At 54.2% G+C, this 21352-nt stretch overlaps 2 protein-coding genes across 10 annotated transcripts in view; one reads left to right on the top strand and one right to left on the bottom strand.

Moving 5' to 3' along the window:
* Positions 1-3023, bottom strand: part of DCUN1D3 (defective in cullin neddylation 1 domain containing 3) — a 32196-nt gene extending 29173 nt beyond the window's left edge. Inside the window, exon 1 of the mRNA XM_036460116.2 lies at positions 2872-3023. The gene's annotated coding sequence lies outside the window, so the exon portion shown is untranslated. The remainder of the gene's footprint in view (positions 1-2871) is intronic.
* On the top strand, positions 1714-19487 carry LYRM1 (LYR motif containing 1). Of its 9 annotated transcripts, none has more exons than XM_045589332.1 (6): positions 3262-3484; positions 4270-4416; positions 12658-12848; positions 17050-17164; positions 18834-18976; positions 19308-19487. In XM_045589332.1, the coding sequence occupies exons 3-6, from the start codon at positions 12690-12692 to the stop codon at positions 19422-19424; spliced, it is 534 nt and encodes a 177-aa protein (XP_045445288.1). In that variant the 5' UTR covers positions 3262-3484; positions 4270-4416; positions 12658-12689; the 3' UTR covers positions 19425-19487. The 9 variants fall into 9 exon arrangements, with proteins under 9 accessions (XP_045445293.1, XP_045445291.1, XP_045445288.1 ...); XM_045589333.1 differs by lacking the exon at positions 3262-3484 and adding an exon at positions 3599-3827; XM_045589337.1 differs by lacking the exons at positions 3262-3484; positions 4270-4416 and adding an exon at positions 1714-1937.
* The last annotated feature ends 1865 nt before the right edge of the window (positions 19488-21352 follow it).

Genomic DNA, 21352 nt, shown 5'->3' on the forward strand with positions numbered 1-21352 from the left:
CGAGCGAACTTTCGGCACCAACCCACATCTCAGCTGAGCGTTACAAGTCACTAGGCAAACTGGACATGAGTAGAAACACTGCAACATAACACCCACCTCCCTGAAAAAACAACTTTAAACTTAGATCTCCATTGTCATCTTTACAGAACAACAGGAGCACGTTACCATTTGCCCACCCTCACCCCTAAATTCATGCATAGCTGGAAGCAAAGGAGGATTCAAATACTAAAACATACTTGGGGTACTTGTCATACAGTTTTAAATAGTAGCATACAGGCTGTAAGGAAGAAGGTATGCTCTCAATTATGAAGGTTGAGATTTACCTGCCAGAAAAAGCCCACGTGACTTCAGCCACCTCCTTTCCCATTCTCAGCTGGGTGACTGCTTTATTCAAGTTGCAATAGCCCATCAGTAGCTCCTCTAGGAAAGGCAGTAGGAAGGATCAAAAGGAGCACCCATCTTGTTCTTACGTGCCCACCTATTGTGAGCCCAGCCCCTCCTCTCCCACTGGGCGCTCTTCACTCTCCCCTTTGCTCACGGCTCTGAGAACTGCTCCCCACTCCACAACCCTCCACCTCCCCTCCTTCCCGTCCCTCCAGAACCTGCCTCGGCCACTCCTGCTAGGTCCTGCCTCTTAGCAGCGCTTTTTAGTTAAAGCTCAACTCAGTGTCACCTCCTCGGAAAGGTGTTCCTGCACTGCACGCCATCACTCTGCATCACCACTCGTTTTCGTTGGCTTCATGGAAATCTGGCTTACATGCCTTTTTATTGTGTATTCCCGCCCGGAACCTGATGTGCGATTCCTAAGAGCGGACATCACGCATGTGTTCGCCTTTGTATGCCCAGGGCCCCCAACACCAGCTCAGCCTGTAGCCGCTCACAAATGCTTCTTGAATGAATGAATTTTGGACATTTTATTCAATGACTCCAGATCAACTAAGGTGAGAGCAGCAGCCATCCTTTCGTTGTTTCTGTGAAAGACCTCAACATGCTGTTACTTGTAAAATCAAAGCATTACATTGTTTTATCAGACGCGGAGGAGTAGGTTAACAGTTCTCACATCAATATGCTCTCCCTTTAACCTAAGGAGCCCCAAAATTAGACACTATCTCTTAAAGTTCTTCAGAAAACAGTTCCAGGTTCAACAGAGGATTTCCAAAGAAAATATCAACAACGAAACAGGAGCCATCACCGTCACTGTGAAAGCCGGGTGGCAGGCTGAAGGGGCACATTTCTTGGTGTATGTTTGTCTGTTCTGTATGTTTTTTTTAAAGCCAACAGAACAACAATAAAGAGACCTTTTTCCCAGTCATTCTTTGCTTTCTTCAAGTAATTTTTTCACATCTGTTGTTGGTTTCTTTTCTTCTTTAAAGCAAAACTAAACAGGTCACATTTTCTCATTTAAGGTCACCTATACAAAGAAAATCGGCTAAATAAGATGGGAATCAGAACTAGCCGAATGTGTCCCTGAAACCTTGTGGGCCAGACACAGATAGGGGGTGGGGGGAAGGCGCTACTGTCCAAGGGTAGAAACAGAAAAGTAATATTGGGTTTTCTGTTCTCTGAAATGCCGTGAGGTGTGGGTGGAGAGAAACAGAATCCAGAATTAGCCTGACATCAAGCCATTCTGGAAAGAGTTGGCACCATGCACATTCCTCACGCGGAAAGTATTCGGAGCAGCAGACTGATTCCGGGCCGGGCCGCTCAGGAATCCACCGGGAAGGCCCCTCTGGCGGAGGGAGCTCCGGCCTGGGTGCTCTCCACGTGGCAGCCTGTGCCCGAGCACTTACAAAGCTGCCTTTACCGGGAGTCCTGGATGGAGGCTGAACCCCACATCCAAAGGAGGGGGAAAGGCACCGAGTTCCATAAAGAAAAACACACACCTCGATAACCACAGAGAACTGCCGTGGCAGCCAGGGCTGAGTTGGGGAATGGGGGTAAGACGTGAAGGCAGGGGGTAAGGGGTGAGGGCAGGGGGGAGGTGAGGGCAGGGGGAGGGAGTGAGGACAGGGGGTAAGGGGTGAGGGCAGGAGTTAAGGGGTGAGGGCAGGGGGAAAGGGGTGAGGACAGGGGGAAGGAGGTGAGGGCAGGGGGAGGGGTGAGGGCAGGGGTGAGGGAAGGGGGGAGGGGGTGAGGGAAGGGGGGAGGAGGTGAGGGCAGGGGGAGGGGGTGAGGGCAGGGGTGAGGGGGTGAGGGCAGGGGGAGGGGTGAGGGCAGGGGGAGGGGTGAGGGCAGGGGGGAGGGTGTGAGGGCAGGGGGGAGGGTGTGAGGGCAGGGGGGAGGGTGTGAGGGCAGGGGGGAGGGTGTGAGGGCGGGGGGGGGGGTGAGGGCAGGGGGGAAAGGGTGAGGGCAGGGGGGAGGGGGTGAGGGCAGGGGGGAGGGAGGAGGGCAGGGGGGAGGGGAGGAGGGCAGGGGGAGGGGGTGAGGGCAGGGGGAGGGGGTGAGGGCAGGGGTGAGGGGGTGAGGGCAGGGGGGAGGGTGTGGGGCAGGGGACAAGCAGCACGTTTGTCACGCCGCCCTTTACAATTCAGGATTCGGGCAAAGCCTTCCCACCTCCTACCCCGGCCGGATGGCGGTCCCACAGCGAAGGGCAGAGGAAGGCCTCGGTCGAGCCCCTCCACCGGCTGTTACTGATTAGAGGGCGGGGCGGGCGGGAGGACCGGCGGGAGGGAGCGGGTCCCCCCGCCGCGCTCACCCACAGGACGGCCCGCACCGGCGGCGCTGGCGGAGGCGGGGCCGGGCCAGGTTTCCGGCCTCCTCTCCCCCCGGAGCCAGTCCGGACGAGGCGCCGACTTCCACTCCCCGGCCGCCCTCGCGGGGACCACCCGGCCCTCAGCGCGCCCTCCTCCTCCATTCGGGCCCGACACTCACAGTTGCTCCAGAGGTTCCTCCAGGGAAACCCTTTCTGGCGAGGACGGCGGCCCGGCGGGTCCAAAGCACCTACCATCCCCGCTCGCGTTCCCAGACTCCCGGCTCCGCCGCCGCCGCCGCCGCCTCAGCCGCCGCCACCTCTTCCCCGGCGGCCCACCGGCCGCGGCCGCCCCGAAGCCCCGCCCCCCCATCGCCGGCGCAGCATCACTTCCGGTAACCCCGCTGCCGCGGCTCCGAAGAGGAACAGAGGGGCGGGGCGGGGCGGGGCGTGCGTCACGACGTGCGCACGTCGGGAGCGTCGCCGAGGGATCGTTGTGAGTGCACAGGCCAGGCCACGTGGAGGCGGGCGGCGGGCGTTGGGCGGAACCACCGGGGCCGGGGGCGGGCGGCGCGCGGGCCGGGAGGGGCGGGGCGCCGGGGCTCCGCGGCGGCGGGTGTGCGGTTCTAGGGGCTCGGCGGCCGCAGACCTGGTCGGCTCTCCCGTGTCCGCTCGCGCTGCGGCCCGGCCGCTGGGCCCGCCTGGCGTGCGCCGCGCTCCGTGGGCGCCCGCGCGGCCTCTTCGCGGCGCGCGGCGTCCAGCGCTTCTGAGGGGAGGGAGCCGGACCGGCGCGGCGTGAGTGCGGGGACGGGACGCGGGCTCCGGCGGAGACTGCGGGGCGGCCGGGCTCCGGCGGAGACTGCGGGGCGGGCGGGCTCCGGGCGTCTGGGGTGGGGCGAGGGGTCGGCGTCGCTAGGAGACGCGCCTGTGTGACCCCAGCCTGGCGGGGCGGGCGGCCGCGGCGGGAGGCGCCCTGGGCCCCTGGGCGCCGGCGCGGATGGGAGACCGCGGGGCCTGGCGGGCGGAGCTGGCCGGGACGCGGGGTCGAGGCCGCCTTTCTGGGGCCGGGAGAGCCGCGCCGTCCCCGCGGGGCGCCCGGGCTGCGCGCCGCGGCTTCATTGGCGGCCGAGAAGGCGAGGTCAGTGGGAGGAGGCCGGCAGCCTGTGCCCGAGACCGCGGCGCCGGGGGTTGCGGAGGGGAGCGCCGCCACACCTGCAAGGTGGCTGCGAGGAGAGGAAACGGGCCGGGGGCTTTCTGGGGGAGCCGCAGGGAGGGCCCCCGGGGAGCGGCGGGGAGGGGCCTGCGGCCGGGACGGGGCCCTGGCTGAGCGGGCGCGGGAGGAGGAGCGGGCTCCGTCGAGCAGCCGTGGCCAGGCCCGGTCTGTGTTTGTCCCGGAGGTTTAGGGGCGGGGGTGCCGGCCCAGACTCAGGCTCAGAACGCACTGGGGCTGCTGGGTGTTGGGCGGCGGCCGCCCGGAGCCAGGGAGGAGGCGGTGCTGCAGCCGCCGTGGGAATGGAGAGCTAACTTCACAGCGCGCTTTGTTTTGTTTTGTGTTTAAAAGAGAACATTTATTTTAAAAGTTACAGAGACAAAAGAAGAGCCCTTGGAACGTGAGAGCGATCATGGCAAAGGCACCCTCTTTGGAGGGGCTTCGGAGGGGGACTTGCTGAGCCGCCGCGGGCGGGACAGGAGGGGGACCCGCGCTCCCTGTGAACGCAGTGGACCGGGTGAGTGCTCCTGACCCGGTGGAGATGCTGAGAAGCTGCGTTTGCGGGGCAGGGAAGGCACAGGCCGTGAACACAGGCGGGGACTGGCTTCCAGGTGGCCTGGGCTCCGCACTCCGGGGGCTCTTGACGTTGGAAATTACCCGCGAAGGAAACACGGAGGCCCCTTAATATCCTGGAAAAGGGGCCCACTCCGGCAGCGTCTGCTCCCCCTCCAAGCCCCCGCGGTGCTTTGGGACTGGTGCCCCGTGTTGGGCTGTGTGTCTCAAGCCAGCCTGGCTTGGCTTGCTGTGTGTCCCCCTCAGACGAGGCTTGGTATCCTGGCTCCTAGTGCCCACGGGTGGCCCGCTGGGTGGGAGCAGTGTTCCTGGGATGCCAGCCGCAGCCCAGCAGCTTCTGCAGGGGTTTTGGGCCCTGCTGCCACCGCATCTGGTGTGGTCAGTCTCATCACATCGGAACAGGGAGGCCTGGGCTCAGCCTCGTCTGCGGTGCCGCCCAGAGGCTGGGGAGGGGGGGCCAAACAGTGCTGCCGGTAAACATTGTTCAGCCACTTACTAACATTTAAAAAGTGGGCATTTGAGGCGTTGTTTCCCAGCATGTTGTCAGTTTGGCTCAAATAAACATAAATTTTTTAAATAAATAAAAATTGGACATTGAAATCCAGATTTTCAGCTTCATTTGAAAAAAGATTATGTGGCGGTAGCAGCAGCCGGAGTTCCTACCCGCCGCCAGAGTTCTGCTGCTTTCCTGTGTGTAGTGCCCTCCCCTCCCCTCCCCCACCCCCCACCTACCTGACCCCCGGACATGGGTGTGCGAAGTGGGTGGAGAGCTGTGCAGTCCGCATGGAGCCACCGGCTCCCTGCAGCTGGTTACGTCAAACATCAGGTCCCGCTCCTCCGGTGCTCTCACCATGGCTCACTGCCACGGGCTGCCCGTGCCCAGGGGCATTCAGTCTGCGGTGGAGCTGGGCGGTCCTGGTGCCAGTGGTCTCACTGAGACGGACAGTCGTTCCCACGCGAAGGAAGGACCTTTGTGTGGGAAGGAGCTCGTGCCTCGAGCTGAGCAAAGTGGATTTGATGGTGAGGGTACCTGGGAACTACCATGGCAGGAGGGTCCTGCCGCGGGGAGGCATGCACCAGATGGTGGGTCAGCCTCGGGGCTGGAGGGCCAGCTGTATCTAATGTTAGGGGGAAAGTACTTTTTCAGTTTCCTAACCAGATCCTTAGAAATCAATCCGGAAGGAGGGATGTGAACATTCACTTAAATGTAAGTGTTTGGTTTGTGGACTTCCCTAATTCCTGTGATGAGTTACAATCCCGAGTAGCTATGAATGAAGGAGCGGGTTTGATCGTTGGCATGGAGTTGGTCTTTATCTGTCTCCAGCCCACACACACTTCCCAGCTCCACTGACTGACCCCTTACCTTGTCTTCACCTCAGAACACGCAGATAAGGACCAGCTTGCTTTATTGCCTGGAAGTCAGAACGTTGGTTTGAGCTCCAGGCAAAAAGGATTGCTATCCTGGAGGGGGAAACAGCTGAAATGTCCCAGATACAGTAGCCTGTGGTGTCCCCTTACCAGTGCAGTCTCGTGTGTTCCCTGCCTGGTATATTTAGAATGGGTGTGCTTAACCCATGACATCTTGTTTGGGAGAGTTTAAGTCTCCAGACGTCAGTAGTTCTGTTTTTCCCTGTGTTCTAAAGATTCCCATATTACAGGGCCTGTCCTTTAGGTAAACTAAAACATGACCTGCCCTCTGTCCCTCATAGCAGTTGTGTGAGTTGGGACCTCCATTGTCGCTTTCTTTGTAAAAGACACTGTTCAGAAAGTAGCTATGATGTGATTGAGTATGCCACACAAGCTTTGAGATTTGCAAAACTGGGTGGCATTTATTGTACTTCCCTTTTGTGGATTCCAGTAACCAAAGCCTGAACCCTGGCAAAAAAGTCTGGAGTGTATGTGTGTGAAGGGGAGGGAGGAGGCAGGGTGGTTGCCAGGTTGATGGAGGGCAGGAGGACGGAAGTGGAGGCACAGTTCAGCTTGAAGGCCATTGGTCTGAGTGAGGATGATGCCAACGGGATATGGATGTACACCAGAATGCAGGGAGGATCTCGGACCTGGGAGAAAGTGCCCTGAGGATGAACAAGGAGCAAGAGTAAAGGAAGGAGAATAGGAAGGAAGCTGACCCTGCTGCTGGTGTTGGCATCTGCGTTGTATTTCCAGTAGGAAGTGTGCTCTGCGGTCTGAAGATAAACGGTGTCTCCAGCAGGGCAGACATACGAACAATAGTCTGTACGAAAGGGGTTAGAATGAGCAGAGGGAATCAGCGTTAGGAAAACCCATTGCTACCACAAAGCAGCACGTCTGCATCAGGCCTCCGTTTCCTTCCTCTCTGCAGAGGGCTCAGCAGATAAATGCGGCCTGGCCTCCGTCCTCCTGCTCAGGTGGGTGTGCCCTGTTAGCGCCCCAGTGCTAAGTGTTTGCATGGAATATCTAATGAATGATTCTCACTACAACTCTGAAGGAGGTTCTATTGTCGCCCATTTTACATTTAGGAATATGGGGCTCTGGAAGACCCCCAGTGCGGAGAAGTCTGGATTTCTTAGTTTATTACTTGCATTAATCTGCCTCTTACAGATGTGGAAAAGCTCCAGACTGAGACAGGCATTACCTACTCTGCTGCCAGGGCCAACTGGCTTCAGTGTTCGAGCATGTCGGCTCCTTAGAGTTTCTTCAAATGAAAACTTTTGGGTTTAGTTTTGACTCCTTAATCATTTGAGTGTGATGAGCCCTATTTCCCAAAAGGATTATTAAAAAAAAAGTATTGAGAACCCCATTTTCCTTGTATGTTTGGTTCTAAGTTTCATAGAAACAAAGAACACCACTTTGGTCCAGTGGATGAACCCTAAGGGGCCTGAAATGAACTGAGGGAGGCTTCCTCCAGCCCTGCCTCTCACACTGCCTGCGTGGGATGGACAAGGCTCCTCCCCCGGAGCACGGAGCCCGCAGTGGCTCAGCACCAGCACTGTGGGGGGAGTTCGTGTTTCTAAATGCACCAGGCCTCCATGGGAAAACGGGGCCCACACGGCACCACCTTTCCAAGATGCCTCAAAGCCATGAGGTACGGGAAGAGAAGTTGGAGTGCATTCGTCCTGGGGAGGAAAATGCCCCAGGGGCAGGTCCTGAAAACGAGTTGTTCCGAACTTTGCTTTTCTGCCCTTGGTTTGTCTGTACACTGTCTCCAGTAGAAGGCAGAGCCCCCTGAGGGTTCAGCGTTGGGCATGTTGACATTCCTGAGACCAGAGTCGTGCTCTCAGTTTGTCGGAAAAAGGGGATGTGCATCTCTGCTCTTGGTGCCCGTGTTCATGCTGCGAGGCCTTCCACAGCGGGAAGGGCGAAGTGGGCAGCGGCTCCGGGCCTCAGGTAGGCCAGGGCCTGCATGTGCTGCATGAAGGGCGCTCCTGCTCCTGACGGTCCGTGGGGCCTGAAAGGTTGGTGACCGCTGCTCAGGACACCTGGGAGTTGGGTGGCTGGGGCCGGGGACACACACACACACACACACACACACACACACAATATAGCCATTCCAAGTGGAGGCTCCGCGGAAGGAATGTGTAGGCTGGGCAGCAGGTGCCTCAGGAGCAGCTTCCAAGCCCTCTCAGGCCCACGGTCACAGTTTGTACAGCTGTTGACCTGCTTATTAAACACGCTGGAATATTTTGGAATGCATTTATTTAAAGGCAGCTGTATCACTACAAAATGAAATTACTTTAAGTCATGGTTTGGTGGGCAGGAGAAAACATTTTTATTGTTCACCAAGAATCACCTCCCAGCCAATCTCCGGGCTGCCTGCGGTAGGGGAAGCTTCTCCGGCTACGACTGCGGCCGGTGCAGCGGCAGCCTCATCATCCTCATAATACAGCACCGGCTGCACCTGGCCTGCTGGTAACTAATTAGCTTGGGACTGATTTTAAGAAAATAGGCCCCTTTCCAAATCACAGTTTCTTCCATTCACACTTCATATCTTATTTTTTCTTATTCTGGGATTTGGGATTAAGGAGGTAAAAAGAAGCAGAGTTTAAAGAAATATCTACTATCTATATATATAAAAGGCTAATATGCAAAGTCCTTTGAGGAGTTTGACCTGAGACTGGGAATCCATTGCTTGCTGTGACGTGTGCTGACCACCAGGGGGTGGTGCTGAATGAAGGAAGGCCCCAAGCGGCCTGATTGCAGGCCAGGCCTAGGGATCTGACTACCCGTTCACAAATTTCATGCACTAGGCCTCTAGTCCAGCGTTTTTCAACCGCTGTGTGTGCCGCGAGATGTTGCCTGGTGTGCCGTAGGTGCAGACAAGACAAGAATTTTATAATTTTTCACTATTTTGTTTACTTAATATTTCATAATAAAGTAATTATAAAATACTTTCTTTGTGTTTATTTGATTCCTATTCAAGAGAATTACTTTATATATAGTCAATATAGGCACAGAGTTAAATTTTTTAACATTTTCTAATGGTGGCGTGCCTCGTGATTTTTTTCATGAAACAAGTGTGCCTTTGCCCAAAAAAGGTTGAAAAACACTGCTCTAGTCAATCATAAGAATGAAAGTTACAGAATTTTTACTGTAAAAATTATGTAAGAAGAGACTTAAGGCTGTTCATACTGCAGTTCGGTTGTGGGCCTCTGAACAGTTTCGCATTTCTGACGTCCTGTGGGAATCCTAGCAGACAGATCAACCCCTGAAACTAGGGAGGAAGGAAAAGGGCTGTCGGTTCTGCATCCGTGAGAGGTCAGCGATGGTTTGGGGAATAAATGTTGGTTTCCAGCCATTAAATCCATAGAAGGAAGGCTCCTAGGGAAAAGATACTTTTCTAAACAAGTTGCTTCCCAGGAACAGAGACAAATATAAATCAAAAGGATAATAACTTTATATATGGCTGATGATGTTTCTATTATAGAATCACAAGCTTCCATAGGACGAGATGTTCCTTTATTCAGCAGTCATCTGTTGACTAGCAGTTCTGCACCTTGCCAGGTGCTGAGCATTCAGCAGTGAATATGATGGATGTGGTTACTGTCTCCATGGAGATTACAGTCTTTGGGGGAAGACAGACATCTTAAGTGATCACTGCTACAACGGAGAAATACAAGTTCATCAGAGAGCCCTGATCTGCTGTATATGATAAGGCATAGGGGGAGGAGGAGAGATCATCCAAGACCTCCATGTTTTCAAAGAGAACTAAAGGATGACTAGGGGTGGTAAGGTACATGGGAAGGGTCAGGAGAGAGCCTTCTATATAGAATAACAGGTCCGTAACCCTCAGATAAGAAAGAATGAGTTCCCTAAAGAATTGAAAGATTCTAAAAAGAACAACAGGCACATTTTTTTCTTGCGCTCCTCCCTCCCCCCAAGAGTTCTCCATCCATTCCTTTTCTTAATAATTGAACCAGTAGGCCACCAGAGTCAGTATCCAACTGTCCTAGGAATAAAGCCTGAGGTCTGCTGACCACAGGATGTTGGTCAAGCTCAAGATAACACCTTTGCCTCAGATGGGTTTCAGCTGCAGGTCCTGAAACAGTGAGACTGGAGGGGCCACACCCTCAGAAACCAGACAAAGGCTCTGATGGGTAATGAGGGCCACGTCCACTCCTGTAGCCAGCACGATGGCTGTTTCCCATAACCCATTTCCTGGAAGCCCTGGGAGGCCAGGTCTTAGCATTAACATGCCTGTGACTGGGCCGGGCACCATTGCCTCGCCTATAAACCTGTCCTTCCTTTGCTGCAAACTCCTGTTCCCGTCGGATTGAGCGATGGAGGCGGGCAGGGAAACAGCCCCTCAGTCCAGTAACAGGCAGGCTTTCTGTGCCAGTGATGATGGGGAGGAGACGTCACCATCTCCCTTTCAGGTTTGGTCTCCAATACTCAAACGTTAAAAGTGCTTTGAAATGGCCTGCTAAGTACCAGTTGCTCAGCCTGTTACCAGCGGTGCCCTCATTACAGGCTCCTGGGTCAGGCGCCGGTGCGTGATCAGTCGCTGAGGTTTTTGGAGGAGAGGAGGAAACCAGTTAAATCAGACCTAGCAGGATGCTGTATGAACGTGCCCGGCTCTGCCTCCGGCCCTTTGACGGAGGTGAGGCAGTCTTCGCAGCCGTGGTGACAGACTCCCGCCCACAGGAACTGACTCAGACGGTCATGGGAAACAAGGAATTTGAGGGAGAGCCGGGAACTCGGGACCCTTTCCTCAGCAGGACAGCGCCACCATCGCACCTGGGTTGTCATTAACCCTGGCCACAGAGCATGATGCTCTTTCTCGGTTTTTGTTACTCCTTCTAAGCAATCTCTGAAGCATCGTGGACGTCAGAACCTTGACGTTCCCTCGGTCCATTCCCTTGTGAACTGGGTGAAGTCGTGCTTTCAAACTTTGCATCAAACAGCTAGCCTTGGCTCAGTCTTCGTTCTCGGGAAAGGCACCGCCGGGATGGGTGGGACGGGCAGTCATGGGTGAGAGACTCCCTGCAAGGTGACTTCCTGGTGAGCACGTGCACTTTCCGGCTGACACCTCCGGCAGGCTCCCATCTCCGTCCTCCAGCTGCCGAGTCCTCAGACCTGGGCTGCAGCACTCCATCGGCCCGGCCTGGCCAGCTGGCCGCAAGCCAGGGTCCCGGGGAGGAGGCCCCGGGCCTGGCCACCGCTCCTCTCTGACCTGTCCCCCTCTTGGCCTCCACGTGAGAGTCAGGCAGGGCCCATGCCCCAAGTCTGCCTAATGGGGTCCTCCAGGCGTGGGCTACCTCTCCTGATTTAAAATTAATAGCAGAGAAATAGGCTGAAGTTTTTTCCCAAGTAAAAGAAGAAAATACCTAACGCCCAGCAGCAGGAATGTGTACACGAGCGACTTCAAACAGTGGACTGAAGGGCAGTAAGAACTGATGAACTAGCTCAGTGGTCGGCAAACTGCGACTCATGAGCCACATGCGCTCTTTGGCCCTTGAGTTTTTAGCAAAGGCTAGCTTAGGAGTGCCCTAATTTAGGTAATAACAATGTACCTGCCTATATAGTTTAAGTTTAAAAAATGTGGCTCTCCAAAGAAATTTCAATTGTCGTACTGTTGATGTTCGGCTCTGTTGACTAATAACAGATGCCACTGGACTAGAGCTAAAGGAACAGCATGAGGGGCCTCACCTCACAGAAATGGGCAAAAAAAGCAAGTGACAAGAAGGCCAGGCCTCTCTCCGGCCCGCGGAGATACAGTGCTTAAACGTGTGAAGCAAGACTGTTGTCGCATTGACTATACAGGTGGTGAGACAAACCGGAGCTGGACTTGGAAGAGGGACAGAGGGGGTCTCAGCTATAGTTTGTCCTTTAAGGCTCATTGTGACTGTGGCTGTAATTACACTGCTCTCCGTGTTGTTTGGCACATCTGGAATATTGCAGGATATTCACAGGAATTTAATTTTTAAAATAGTTACTTTGGGGAATGCGTTTAGGTGGGGAAGCCAGGTTCTCTCCACATGAAAACATTGTTGTCTTAGAGTCATCACTGAGATTTTCACTCTGCACGCACAGTGCTGGGGGGGGGGGGGAGGAGGTGGGCAACAGCGCGGGGAACCTTCGCAGCAGGTGACGGTGAACGAAGGCGGCATCGAGCCTGCAGACCCCATTTGTGTGCCTTCATGGTACCCACATTTCCAAAGTGATGCATTCGTGTCTGTTTTGAGATTTCATCCTCTGAAGTCTGGAAGCCACCTGCTAAGCTATCTGGAAACCTGGCATCGCTAGGCCCTCTGGCTACTGGCAGCCACTGGCTAGACCGAGCAGCGCTTCCCCTCTAAGGGGGCGTGTCCTCGACTTTGGCCACTGTCCCCTGCCAGGTCCGCGCTGGCCCTGGAGGAGGCTGAGTTGGCCCTGCATGGGGTCCGGTCATGGGAACTGCCCGCTCCCGCACGGGGTTAGTGCAGACCACACAACACAGCGCACACACCGAGCCGCGTCCGCACTCTGGCAGCTAGGACGGGAGGTGTGCTCGGCTCCCTGTGTGTGTGTGTGTGTGTGTGTGTGTGTGCCCGCGCAAACCAAACGGCTGTCCTGGGAAACACTGGGTGATGCCACCCTGTGTGTGTGTGTGTGTGTGTGTGTGCCTGCGCAAACCAAACGGCTGTCATGGGAAACACTGGGTGATGCCGCCCAGCAGCCTGGGGAAGCGTCTGTCCCGTTACAGAGCTGACCTCTAACGTGCCTCTTGCAGGTGCCTCTCCGCTCCGGAGCCCGGGAGCCGGGATGGCCGCGGCCACTAGACCGGCTGTGCTGGGCCTGTACCGCCGCGTGCTCAGGCTGGCCCGGCGGTGGCAGGCGGCGTCCGGGCGGCCGGAGGACAGCGCCCGGGAGCAGCAGGACATCCTCCGAGAGGCTAGGACGCTGTTCCGGAAAAACAAAGGCGTGAGTAGCCTCGTCAGAGGCACAGGACGGAGAGCGGCTTCCTGTGCGAGTCAGTTCATGTCTGTCCGAAAGCCGGAGGGCTGAGCAGCCACAGGCAAAGCGGGGGCTGCGAGGTCTCTCTCGCACCGGAGCCCCTTCCCCTCCCCCTCCCCCTCCCCTCCCCTCTCCCCCTCCCCCTCCCCCTCCCCTCCCCCTCCCCCTCCCCCTCCCCTCCCCCTCCCCCTCCCCTCTCCCTCCCTCTCCCCCTCCCCTCCCCCTCCCCCTCCCCCCTCCCCTCCCTCTCCCCCTCCCTCTCCCCCTCCCCTCCCCCTCCCCTCCCCTCTCCCCCTCCCTCTCCCCCTCCCCTCCCCCTCCCCTCCCCCTCCCCCCTCCCCCTCCCCTCCCTCCCCTCCCCCTCCCCCCTCCCCCTCCCCCTCCCCCCCCCCCTCCCCCCTCCCCTCCCCCCTCCCCCCTCCCCCTCCCCTCCCCCTCCCCCTCCCCTCCCCTCCCCCTCCCCCTCCCCCTCCCCCTCCCCTCCCCTCCCCTCCCCCTCCCTCCCCTCCCCTCCCCTCCCCTCCACCTCCCCCTCCCCTCCCTCTCCCTCTCCCCCTCCCCCTCCCCTCCCCCTCCCCTCCCCTCCCCTCCCCCTCCCCCTCCCCCTCCCCTCCCCCTCCCCCTCCCCCTCCCCCTCCCCCTCCCCCTCCCCCTCCCCCTCTCCCACACCGGGGCCACTCCCTCTCTGCACCGGGGCAGCCCCTCACCCTTGCTGGTTGTGGCCGCTACGGAGGCACAGGGTGTGTTTGTGTTTGTGTTTGTGTGTGTTTCATTTCCTAATCTGTCAAAGCCTCGAGCATACCCTCTCTGAGTGGAGAGAACTAGGCACTCACGCCTCTGCCAGCAGAGCCAGTTCGTCCCACGGGCTCAAAGAAGTGGGTTCACAGTGCACCAGGCACCCGTGGGATGGCAGGCACCCCGACAGGCACCAGGGCCAAGAGCCACCTCTGCGGCTCCGTTTTCATCTTCCTGGGAGCCCTTGGGCGTCTTGGGGGCTCAGGAGACTGGCTGCCGGCTCTGACCTTGCCGCTCGGGGGCTCCCGGTCTGTGCTGCTGCGGCTCCGGAGCTCCGCTCCCTGCCCGCTCCGCCCGCCCCGGCCCCCTCCGGCCTGCGTCCCCCTGCTGCCCGTGTGTGTGCGATGCTCAGCCTGGCAGCTCCGGTGGTGCCACTCCCATCTGGGAGCCCCGCCTGGCTTCCCCCACCCCCTGCGGGACACCCCAAGTCCCGTGGCCACGTGGCCCTCAGCTCCCCACGCTCTGCCCCGGTGCACAGCCACGTGCCACCCCGGCGCACACGCAGCCGAGGCCCTTAACGGCCGGGAGGACGGGCCGAGCTGCTGAGCCTGGGTTTTCAGCGACAGCATCAGCCTGGCCGCCTCTGCCTGAAGGGCCGGCGTGTGGGCGGTGGCACACGGAGACTTGCTGTGTTGGGGGCGGGCCGTGGGCTTTCATTTCACACACGTGCTTGTTTTACCGTGTACAGGAAGAAGAGAGTATCAGGCACTTCCACACTTACCATGCTTAGGAGAGTCCATTTAAAGAAAAGTTGGTTTTTTTATTTTTTTTAAAACTTTTATTTATGTCAGAGAGTAAAGAGAGGGGAAGCGAGAGAGATAGAAACATCACTGATGAGAGAGAATCCTGGATTGGCTGCCTTCTGCACACTCCACACTGAGGATCAAGCCCACAACCTGGGCCTGTGCCCTGACTGGAATCGAACCTGCAGGCTGACACTCTGTCCTCTGAGCCAAACCAGCCAGGGCATAAGGAAAAAACATCATGTTAGTGTAGGTGGTGGGAGATACGCAGTCAGGCAGGCAGCCTCTGAAAGATCGCTGTCCAGTGAGAATGAGCTCAACTACGCCTGCTTCCCCAGGGGCACCGGGCCTTCTCCGGCTGTCTTCTCCTCACCGGGAGAGGGCAGCTCAGGCTCACTGTGGGGCTGTCCTCTCTGAAGGGCACGTTTCAGTCTCTGGCCAGTTTTCTATGTGGCTGTCACGTCTGATTTATAAGATGATTTTTTTAAAAGTCACATTAAGGTGCAAGCCAGTTGGCAGGGTGGGGAGCCCATGCTGTCTGCTCGCTCTGGGTTTGCTTTTTTGTGCCCTTTATCGTGGTTGTGGCGAGAGTTGTTGATTTAATGTGGTCTCTCATACGCTGTTCCTTAAATCGCATGAACTTGATTTCTCAAATACCAACAACAAAGATGGAAAAAATCCAAAAAACAAACAAACAAACAAAAAAACACTATACCTATTTTTTTTTGTCATATTGCCAAAAAATATATTTTTTGGTGTGCTGCAGAATTTTAGTAATTAGTTTCTGTGGCATGAGATGAGAAAGGTTGAAAATCACTGGGTATTTGAATCTAGAGGGTATATCTATGAGAATTAAAAATGCATGAACATATAACCTTTGACCCATAATTCTTCCTCTAGGAAATTATCTTTTAGATATATTTGCATGTGAGCCAAAAAAATCTAGAGGGATCCATAACCTATTTGTTTATAATGACAAAGATGGGAGATCACCTAAATGTCCGTCAGTAGAAGATTGGTTAAATTATATTGGAATTTGATACAGCTTTTCAAGAATGGAGCAGCCATGGCTGGTTTCGCTCAGTGGGTGGAGCATCAGCCTGTGGACTAAAGGTCTCAGGTTCAATTCCAGTCAAGGGCACAGCTGAGGTTGCGGGCTCAATCCCTAATAAAGGGCATGCAGTAAGCAGCCGATCAGATTTTCATTATTTATGTTTCTATCTCTCTCTCCCTCTCTGAAATCAATAAAAAAATATATTTTTAAAAAAAGAATGGGGCAGTTTTATATGCATAAATATAGAAGGAGTTTCAGTTTATTCATAGAAAAAGCAAGGTTCAGAATAAAGTGAGCTATCGTTTGTGTAAGAAAAAAATGTTGAGTGGATAAAACAGCTATAGTACATTTACACAATGGAATAGTATGCATCTGTAAAAAGAGGCTCTCTTACCCTTTGTAATAGCATGGATGGACTTGGAGAGCATTATGCTAAGTCAAATAAGCCAGTCAGCGAAAGACAAGTACCATATGAATTCACTCATTTGTAGAATCTAATGGACAAAATAAACTGAAGGACAAAATGGAACCAGAAACATGAATACATGGAACAGACTGGCTGATGCCCAAGGGGAGAATGGTGGGGATGACTAGATTAAGAAGGCGAAGGGATTAGCTAAAGAACATACGTGCAGCCCAGCTGGTGTGGCTCAGGTTGAGAATTGACTTTTGAACTAGGTGGTCATGGTTCGGTTCCCAGCCAGGGCACATGGCCAGATGGGAGCTACATCCCCAGCAGGGAGCCCGCAGGAGGCAGTGGATCAATGATACTCATCATTGATGTTTCCATCCCGCTCTCCCTCTCTCTTCCCATCTCAAATAAAAACCCACAAAAAATATATGCATACCCCATGGGCACAGACAATAATTTAGTAAAGCCAAGGAAAAGGGAGGGTTCAGGTGGGCAAAGGGGGAGAGGAAGGAGGGACTTCTACAATAATGTCCAATTTTAAAAAATATAATAAAAGCAAAGAAAAAACCTTCATGTATACATGTATGCTCATATATGCAGAAAATACACTAGGAAAACAAACAAAAAAACTGCTCGAAATTGTTATCCTTGAGAAGGGAACTGGGAGACAGTTAAGAGGGAGACTTCATTTTATAAATTTAGCCCACCGCAAATTTTATATTAAACTAGAGGCCCAGTGCACAAATTCATGCATAGGTGGAGTCCCTTGGCCTGGCTGGTGATTGGGGCCCATTTCGCCTAGTTCCAATCACGCTGATTGGTGCCAGGAGACTGGCCACCCCCAGGGGCGCTGGGGGCTGGCTGGCCACGGGGAGGGACCTCAGGAGGTTGGCCAGCCTTAGGAAGTTGGCTGTGGGAGTGCACTGACCACCAGGGGGCAGCTCCTTCATTGAGCGTCTGCCCCCTGGTGGTCAGTGTGCATCACAGCTACCTACTGGTTATAAGGGTTGCTTAGGCTTTTATATATATTATATTACAAATTGCTTTTGAATTTTTGAATTATCAATATTTAATTTACTGAATGGTAAATCAAAAGAGTTTCAGAAAATGTGTATCTATATTCTGTGTGACATTTAGAAAAATGCCCGTTTCGTCTTTCACCAGCTCACAGACACAGACCAGATTAAGCAGTGTATAGATGAATGCACAGCTAGGATTGAGATTGGACTGCACTACCAGATCCCGTATCCAAGGCCAGTAAGTGACCCGGTAAACAGTGGTGGGTACTCCTTTGCCTTGTGTTTGTCTAGAAGCTAGAGCTACTGTAGGAGGCATGTTGGAAGCAGCTGTCCTTGCATGCCATCAGCCGGTCACGACCAACCCAGACGCCAAAGAAGCCCATCTCCTCCGTGGAAGTCAGCTCGCAGTTACATAGTGCTCTTCTGCTTTTCACATTTTTATGGAAATATTTTCTTCTTATATTAGACAGGTTTGTTGTTAATAAAAGAATAAAGTTCAAACATTAAAGGCATGCATAAGATAGAAAGTGAAATTTGTCAAAAATTTGCACCCTGTGGAAGTGACTCCTGTAACTAGTGGGTTGACCATATGAAACTACCTATTTTCTACCCATGGCCTACAAAAAACTGCTGGTAGTGTTTTTTTGGGAGGGGAACTGGGGGATAGGGGAAAGAGGGAGACTATAAGTTTAATACATAGTAAATTCCATATTAAACTAGAGGCCCAGTGCATTAAAGTTGTGCACTGGGCACAGGGGGTAGGGGGCGGGGTGTCCCTCAGCCCGGCCTGCACCCTCTTGCAGTCTGGGACCCCTCGTGAGATGTCCAATGACCAGTTTAGGCCCCCGAGGGGTCCCGGATTGCGAGAGGCATGTCCAACTGCCGGTTTAGGCCTGATCCCTGAAGGCCTGTGGGAGTGCACTGACTACCAGGGGCCAGTTCCTGCCTTGAACGTCTGCCCCCTGGTGGTCAGTGCGCATCATAGCAACTGGACAACCAGTCGTTCTGTCATAATGGTTACTTAGGCATATATATATATATATATATATATATATATATATATTGCTTTTTACACACACACACACACACACACACACACACACACACACACATAGAGGCCCAGTGCACAAAATTCATGCATGGAGCGGGGGGGGGGGGGGGGGGGGGGGGCGTTTCCTTCAGCCCAGCCTGCACCCTATCCAATCCAGGACCTCTGGAGAGATAGCCGGCAGTCGGACATCCCTCTTGGAATCTGGGACCACTGGCTCCTAACCACTCACCTGCCTGCCTGCATGATCATCCCGATCGCTCACCTGCCTGCCTGCATGATGCCCCTAACTGCTCCCCTGCCTGTCTTATCGCCCCTAACTGCCTTTGCCTTGGCCCCTGCCACCGAGGCTTTGTCCAGAAGGATGTCTGGATGGATGTCCGGAAGATGTCTGGTCAACAAGAGCCCAGCTCTGCCCTAACTGGTTTGGCTCAGTGGATAGAAGGGTCCCAGGTTTGATTCCGATCAAGGGCATGTACCTTGGTTGCGGGCACATCTCCAGTAGGGAGTGTGCAGGAGGCAGCTTATCGATGTTTCTCTCTCATCGATATTTCTGACACTCTCTCCCTCTCCCTTCCTCTCTGTAAAAAAATCAATAAAATATATTTAAAAACAAAACAAGAGCCCAGCCCTGGCGTCAGACTCATCTGGGTTCAGATTTGCTCCCCCACTTCATGTCTAATCTGAGCAAATTGTAACTTCTGAGCCTTTATTTTCTCATCTGTAAATGCAGATGTAATTCCCCAAGATGGTTGTGAGGATTAATGAATGACTGTAGATGTAGTGCTGAGCAGACAGCATGGTATTTAGAAAATGCTCAGTGAATATAAACTGCTGCAGTGATGATAATTCTTAATATTATTCTTACTCTTCTTTCTCAGATTCATCTGCCTCCAATGGGCCTTACCTCACGACGAGGCCGGGGACTTCGAAATCAGGAGAAGCTGAGGAAGCTTTCCAAGCCAGTGTACCTCAAGTCTCACGACGAGGTTTCCTAATGCAGGGAAAGCTTGTTTCTCACACGGTGAGCCAGCCAGGCCTTGAATGTAAACCAGACGCAAGACCTTTCTGCTTGGTTGGGGCAAAAATTCAGTTATCTTCTTTAAAGCCTCCCGAACATTGGTGCTGACCGCATGCTGAGTGCTCACAGTGGTCAGGGCCTGCTGCCTGAGGGGATGCACTGATCCTGGCACCGCAGACCTCAGGTCCCCCGAGGGGGGAAGTCTGGGAAACGGCGAAGCTGCTGGGGAAGTGCTGGCTGGGCCTGCAGGCTGGCGCAGGAGCTGCCCGGTGCCTGGTTTCTCCCCCCCTCGGGATAGTGTAGGCTTGCTTTGTAATTACAGATTTGCTTACAGGTGGGCTCTCCCCCCGGCCGGATTGGGTGTGGCCTTGTGCACCTAAAGTTTGCCGACACCAGGCAGGACCCTGTCCGGGTTGCGGGCTCGATTCCCCAGTTTTTGCTCTTGTGCTGATATTTCCTTCTCCCCCACTCCTTTCCTCTCTCTAAAAATAAAAAGTCTTTATTTAAAAGTGGGCTTTTTGTGTGTGTAATGTCATCTTTAGACCCTCCCAATCCCAGACAAACACCCCTTAGAGAGTGCACCATGGGTTCCTCAGTTTCCTGGGACATGCTGAGACCCTGCCTGGCTCCTCCATGCGATGCCGGGTGGCACTGCCTTTGAGAAAGCATCGGCTACTTCATCTCCAAGCATGGACTTGGGATGCACTTGGGACTGGAAGGCTCGCTTGAAACTCCTACTGCATCCTTGCAAGTATTTTGCCTTAATTAGAATATGCAAGGGCAAAGCTGGCTTTCAAGTTCCCTCTAAACAGAAATGCAACAAGGAGAGCTTAAACGAAGGATTTACACTTCCGTGTGTGCGAGGGCCACAGAGGCAGCAGGTGAGAACTTCCTGTCCACCCCTAGATTGGGGCTTCCCTGGTCACAGACCCTCTCATTCAAAAGGCGTTCTTCCCTGCTCCTGGGAGCAGGGCGTTGTTTCCTCTGCTCGGGTAAGTGCCGCAGGGTTTGGCAGTGACAGTGTCTAGAGCTATAACTGCAGAATGCAGCATCACCCTGTTTAATGCTGCCTGGCGAGGAGCAGCGTGCAGATAACCATTGCAGCTCCAGGCCTTTTCGGGAGAGAACACTGACTGCTGGCAGGTGTGGGCCATTCGGTTGAGGGCGCACCCAGCCTTGCCTGAACTGGGAGGTATGAGTCTGCCGTCCCACCAGCCACTGCCCTTCCATCTTGTCTCACCATGGAAGCATCTCCCTTCCTGGAAGTGCTTCTAACATTTAAATGCCTCTCATTCAACACATCCTGTGTGCTCAGCCAGCCAATGAGATGGTGACCTGTTCTCGGAGGACCGAGTGGCCACGGCTTCCTGCCTCCACCGCAGTCTCAGCAGCTCAAGGTGACCGCAGCTTTTGTCCTCTGTTGAGTGTAGAGACCACCTTCCCCACCCAGCCTCCTCCACGATGGATGTCCACCTGGTTGATAACTTGCCTCAGAGTTTCTTCTGTGCGAAGAATCTTGCCTAAAAGTGAATTTTATATGCCTACTTTACTTTGCAAAGATGCATATTCTTTTTTTCATTTTCTCTCCAAGACAATAAGGTCTCCATGTTTTGGTCTTTTAAAGCAGAAGCTATCTTCCTATATCCCTTCTCTCAATGAAATTTCCTTCCAATACTCACATGAAAACCACCCAACACTAGATTTCTAAAGAGCAAAGAGGAGCTTGGTGACAAGGTTTGTCTGCTGCCACCTGCTGAGCCATTGGGAGGCAGGCTGCCACATTGGCTGGGCTCACCCCTGGCCACCTCTGCCCCAGGAGTTGGGCTCCAGGGTACCAGCCTCAGAAGAACAGGCTGCTCTTCCATGGAGAGCTGTCTATGGCTCCGGGCAATCTTTCTCTTCAAAATGGAGGAAATGCTTTAAGTTATAAAAACGTAATCCATTATAGACCCCTGAGGAATGAAATGGCCAGTCCCTGCCTGCTGGGGTCTTAGCACGTTAAGGTTCAGGAATCAGGAGAAGGGTAGCACATTAAGGTTCAGGAATCAGGAGAAGGGGCTGCGGGTAAGTGATTTGAGAGACTCTCGACAAGAAATAAAAATTTGGGAGGCATTTAGGGGGAGCCAGGGAGGCTTAGCTCTCTGGACCCAGGGCCCTTGATTCAGACATTTTGCCTTTAGCAAAGCAGATATACATATCAAAGGTAAGGTTTGGTAAACAGAGGAATTGCCTTTGGCTGTTCCAGCAGCAGGTGATAGTGCAGATTTTCAGCTCTGCTGAAAATGTCCATTCAACCTTTTGAGGACTTCTCCAATTTACTGTCTCCTGCTGGACTTAGCCCCCAGCACCTGCCTCCACAGCTTTTGTTGCTAAAGAGGG

The sequence above is a fragment of the Pipistrellus kuhlii genome, unplaced genomic scaffold, assembly GCF_014108245.1.
Source record: "Pipistrellus kuhlii isolate mPipKuh1 unplaced genomic scaffold, mPipKuh1.p scaffold_m20_p_31, whole genome shotgun sequence".
Taxonomy (NCBI): domain Eukaryota; kingdom Metazoa; phylum Chordata; class Mammalia; order Chiroptera; family Vespertilionidae; genus Pipistrellus; species Pipistrellus kuhlii.